At 40.0% G+C, this 5,536-nt stretch overlaps 1 protein-coding gene across 1 annotated transcript; it reads right to left on the bottom strand.

Moving 5' to 3' along the window:
* Nucleotides 1-3,603: 3,603 nt before the first annotated feature.
* Nucleotides 3,604-5,054, bottom strand: KCNE4 (potassium voltage-gated channel subfamily E regulatory subunit 4). The gene is made up of 2 exons (XM_026855287.1): nucleotides 4,802-5,054; nucleotides 3,604-4,377 (listed from the first exon to the last, which is right to left on the bottom strand). Exon 2 carries the CDS (start codon nucleotides 4,349-4,351, stop codon nucleotides 3,860-3,862), a length of 492 nt encoding a protein of 163 aa, XP_026711088.1. The 5' UTR covers nucleotides 4,352-4,377; nucleotides 4,802-5,054; the 3' UTR covers nucleotides 3,604-3,859.
* Between the last annotated feature and the right edge of the window lie 482 nt (nucleotides 5,055-5,536).

Genomic DNA, 5,536 nt, shown 5'->3' on the forward strand with positions numbered 1-5,536 from the left:
ATGTGTTAACTATTCCAGCAAATATAAGAAATATTGCACTGCCAAGAAATGGAAGCCTGATTGCTGTGTTCTTTAAAGAAAGAATGCATTTTTTAAAATAAAATCATCCCCATTCAGTCAAAATTACAGTCAATTATCAGTGCCCTCAAGCCAAGATCTCTTAGCTCTGAATCTGATTTAACTCAGTTACTGAAGAACACTGGAAATGTCTGTCATTTTGGAAAAAAAAAATAACAAAATGACCTTTTATTCCTTAGTAGTCAGAAGGATTTTAAACAAGCTTAATAGGGGCAATTTTCTTCCTTCCATCTGTAGCTTTTCAAGATTAACAACACTTATTTTTCAATAATAGCTACCTGGTAGTCTTGGGTCACTGGGCTGTCTTCAAAGCATCTTTGCATTCAGTTGCACATCCAATTAACTTTATAGCTAAAATATATTTCTGCTCCTTTTTTTCCCCCTGGTGCCATCAAAATACTAATTTGGACAGAGACAAATGCCCTAGGACAAAGACAAATACATACCAAACTATCATGCATGTTTTCTTGAACCCCATGGGCCAAGGATAGCTCCTTCACGGTCTGCAAGAAGGTGACCACATTTTCGTGCTTACTAGATCACTTCCATGTAAATAGACCCCAAAGCACATAGTGTTTCCCTTTATAGCAGCTCAATTTAATACAAGAAACCACTGGAATAAGCTAGCTTTTTGATCCATAAAGCAGAGCTGTAATTTACATTTCGTTCTGTTTTTCCTTCTTATCACCACTGCTGTCAGAAGTCTCTTGATTCATTATTGTGGCAATGGAAACACTGAAACAGCAGCATGGGTAAATGTGGAAGATGCAGCATTACTGACCCGCTATTCCAGGACACTGTGGGTGTCCCAGGAGATTACATTGCCGGAGGGAAATGCAGTCTTGCTGATGGGTAGCTTTAGGTCCACAGAAGCTTGTGAACAGGCCCCAGAATTATTTAATAGGGAGTGAGTAAAGAGAGCAGAGCACAGGGGAACAGATTTTGTGGGAAAGCAAGCAGATATAACTTTATAGTAACCTGATTTTTGAAATAACCTCAAATCACCCCATGCCAATGCCTGTGACCCTGTACATACTGTCACAGCTTAAAGGAGACATGGAAGTGCAGAGTTGCCTCTAAACACTTCCACCCTGCACTGGGAGCCAGAATCCTGAAACCTCCCCTTGTCCCTAATGCTGGAATGGCAGAGCAGCAATGAGACCCAGGGTCAAAGCTTGTGACAAAGACAATTACATACCATGGCCCTGTATCGGAAATCCAGTGGGAACAGAGACCTGTGTCAGATACTCGCCCATGACCTCAGCCTAGCTTACCCAATTTGCTACAATGCAAATTTAAAACCAAAACTCAAAATGCAGACTTCTCAAGAGGCTGAATAAGGGACAAAAAAGTTTTCATAGCAGCTTGCCATTTTTGCCAGCCTCCTCAACAATTTACCAGCACCCCCAGCTCTTTGCAGGAGGATTCTGCAACCCCTGCAGCCCTGCCTGCACAGGGGCAGGAGCTGAGCCCCAGTTGCCCAGTGCCCCAGAGAACCAGCACAGACCTGAGGCAGATCTGGAACGCCTGGCTGAGCCCTTTGCTCAGCCCGCAACACTGCAATACTGTCAAACACAAGGAATCATCTCAAAAAGAGGCTAAGAAAAGGATCCTCTAGAAATTTTGCCCATTCTCATTACTGGAAGCCTATCTGACATAGTGAACAAACATGAAAACTTTTCCAGGAAACGTGTTTCTTTATTTAAATAAAAATTAGTGCCAATAGAAACAATAAACTTTAAATACATGAGACAATTATATACAACTCAATGTTAGGAATTATATACATCAGTTTTTTACAGATACAAATACATTTATACCAAAAGTAAAAGGACAAAGGAGAAAGCAATGGAAAATGTGACAACTCGCGCATGTCAGTCTCATTTGGAAAGTTTCAGGATTCAAGTGATTCCAGGCAAAATGCCAAACTTAATTTGGCTTCTTTCAAACTTAAAACAGCCCCTTTTGGAGTAAATCTACCAAAAAGCTTTATATGGTCTGATCCAAAGTTCACTGAAGTGGATGGAAAAATTCCCACTGTTTCAGTCTGAACCGAATCAGGCCCTTTCTGAGCACAATGGAGCCTTTGTTCTGCTGTGTTCAGAGAGAGACAGTGATACCTCTGCAGGCTAAACCATACTGACCCTGCAAGCCAAAAGCAGAGTTCTCCCTTCTAAACAGCAGAAGTACAGAAGACTCTTGCCTCAGTTCATTTCTGCTGTTCAGCATTCATATTTTTCAAGCTGTCTCTCAAGCTCTAATGCCAGTGGATAAATCACAGAGCTATTTTAGCGCAGGAAATATGTGGAGACATTTTGCATACATTTTGCTGTGCAATGCTTTAGATTCAGGCTCTTCAGCTCTCATGCTTCAGAACTAATCCAAACATTGTAATAAATTATTATAAAATATAAGGTATGATTGAAATATTCGTTATTTTATTTTTATTCACTCTTACTTCTTTCAACAGTGCAATAATTTAGTAACTAATTTCATGAGCATTTGAAAAAAATCACAGTACCATTAAATTAGGGGATAGGGAGTTTGTGGTGGTTTTAAAAACTAGTTACTAATAACTTTATAGAAATGCATGTGTCAAATGCAAGCTGAATATAAAAAAATGATGTAATGCAATGTTTATCTACACTGGCTTAAATAGAGCAGAAAGTTTATATTCTTTAATGATGTAAATGGGTACAGTTGTACTGACCTCAAATGGAGAATTTAACTCCAACAGAGAAGCACAAAATCTTGTGCATGTCCTCTGAAGTCAGGAGGACTCAGCTGATGACTTCAGTAGGGCCAGAATTTCACCCTTGCTAGGTTAAATTCTATTATGAATTCCACCTATTTTTCAAGGGGGCGTAACAGAGCAGCATTTGTTCAAGCCTTTCTACATCTTACACCTTGTAACAAAGATCTTTTAATGTCTTCTTTAACCTACAGATCTTTGCCTCTAGTGATCAAATGTACATATCTTTAAAAAATACAAAAGCAAAAAAACAGAACCACTTTTCCTACTAATAACTCAGTCAAAGGCTGGATTGCAGCAGAAGTTCATGAACCTGACCCAGCCAGTACAGGTACAACTTAAGCAAAGATAGATATAGTGGCATGGATCTGAAACTGGGCTCTACAAACCTCCTAGAAATTTAGTGTCTTTTTTAAAAAAAATTTTGTTTGATTCTTTCTGTGCCTAAAGCCAGTCATCAGCTATGCTGCAATCTCTCTTCAGTGAAAAATCAACATGTTTTCATCTTATGAGGCCTCATCAAGCAAATCTGCTGTTGGTTGTGGTTTGTTATAAGAAAACCACAGTAAAAGTACTTCTAGACTATCACAGGTTTGTGTGAATGAGCATTATCCACCATCTGTAACAACCAGATACTTGTGTTAGGGTAACTTCCCTAAATGTTTCCCAGATATCTGCAGAATTCTGAAACACACAGAGACATGCCAGTAATAGCTACCTCGTTAGAAAAAAAAAAAAAAAAAAAAAAAAAAAAAAAAAATATATATATATATATATTCTCCTTGCTCTTATCCTCATGGTAAGAAATAATGATGGAAAAATTAAAATTAAACATCCCAATTATGTGCAAGTTACACTTTGGAGTTGGGTACCACTGCTTCCCTGTCCTGCCAGCTCTCAGGAACACGTTGGGCCCAGGGGCACAGATACCTGTTCAGAGTACATTGGAAGGCAGGAAATCAGAACCACAAGTTCTTAGTGGGAGCTCCACTCACTCTTTGGCAGCTGATCAAGGGAGCCCTGCAAGTGCTAGGAGTTCTTGTGGATGTTTTCAGCAGATCCCTCACTGCTCTCATTGAGGAGCGTTTCTGACACTTCCCCCAGTTCAGCATCCAGCACTTCCTCCTGGATGGTGAAGTGCACATCTGGAGAGGAGGATTCAGAGCTCACACTGCTGCCTTCCATCGAGCAGATGGCGCAGGACAGGGACGGCACCATGCTCTCCTGCAGCATGTTCAGCATCATGGGGATCTGGACAGATTTCAGCCCCGATATGGTTGGTAGAGGCTTCACAGCTTCTCCCCATTCTCTCTCCTCATCTTTGTAGAGCAGTAGCAAATTGGACGATTTCTCTTTTCTTTTGGATTTCATGTAGCCGAGCATTATCCCTATCAGGAAGATCCCATAGAAAGACATGACGATCAGAATGTAAAAATATTCGTTGCTGCTGTTCTTCTCTGTGTTGTGCGATTCAGCATCAAGCATGGCTTGAGTCATATTTGCATGGTCCATCTTCAGCATGGAAAGTGTTTTACCACAGCTAAAGCCTGGAGGAGAATGTGTTTGTATATATAAGATCAAGCTTCAGATCAAAGATGTAAAAGAAACATCTGAAAAAAACCATATCCCCAAACTATTCCTTGCTACTTGTAATTTGTAAGCTTGCAAAACACACACCTGACTGAAGCTTGCAGTCTATCATACCTCTGCATTAATACTGTAAGTGAATGAACTGTTATTCAGATACAGATAACATTAGAGGGAAGAAAATACGTTATTTAAAATCATGTCAAGTTCTATGCTGAATTATAAAACTCCCAATCCACATGATTAACAAAGAAAACTATACAGAAATATTCTGCTAGGCACTTAAACATAGTTTTGTGTTACTTGTCCATGTTTCCAAAGGGGGGAAAAAAAGAAGTATTATTTTATTCAATGATGCAGGAAAAAAATCAAAAAGCAACTTACGTTGGTATGCAAATAATTCCTCCTTTTGCAAAGCTCAAGAGACCTTTCCTCTACCAAATGCCGGGTGTTCTGAAAACTTTCCTCTGCTGCAGTTGGAATAAATAGCTCTCAAGAAATGTTTCATCACGTGTTTTAGAGGCACAGTTTATAATAGTTTTGTGTTGGAGTCAACAGATGAACTTGAAGGATTGCAGTTCAACCCACTGAACTCTTAACAGCTGTGAAAAGAAAAAGAGTTGGGAATTCAGATTTTACTCTTTCCTAACCAGTTCAGCACTGGCTCTTTCAGCTGGTGAATCTGTTCCTATCATGGCCATCCCAATTGCTAAATCCAGCCTATTACCCTGAGAGCTGCTATGCAAAATAAAACCCTGCAGACTATTGTTCGGTGTTTGTCATAAAATATAGACAAATATTCATGCAAACTTTAGAGTAGACACTATCAAGTTCTTTACATGCCTGCTATACACAGTTTTCCCTGAAGAGATGGGGGAGGAAGCAGGTTATATTCTTTGCCTGGGACTAGTGACAAAGCTTTACAAAGTGCATGCAAAACATAGTGGTGACTTTCAAGTTGTGCTGCAGCTGCACTTTACCACAAGGAGTGGGGCTGTGGAGAACTTGGCCCTGGATCTCAAGTGAGTTTTGGATGGAGGGGTGCTGGTGCCACCTAACTTACGCCATCAAAGCAGCAGCTATGGGACTGGTTCCCCATATAACCAGTGGAAGGGTGCA

The sequence above is a fragment of the Athene cunicularia genome (genome assembly GCF_003259725.1).
Source record: "Athene cunicularia isolate RWA chromosome 9 unlocalized genomic scaffold, athCun1 chr9_part1, whole genome shotgun sequence".
Classification (NCBI taxonomy): Eukaryota; Metazoa; Chordata; class Aves; order Strigiformes; family Strigidae; genus Athene; species Athene cunicularia.

Coding starts and splice junctions, on each gene's coding strand:
- KCNE4 (XM_026855287.1), bottom strand. CDS start 4,351: ATGCTGAAGATGGACCATGCAAATATGACTCAAGCCATGCTTGATGCT.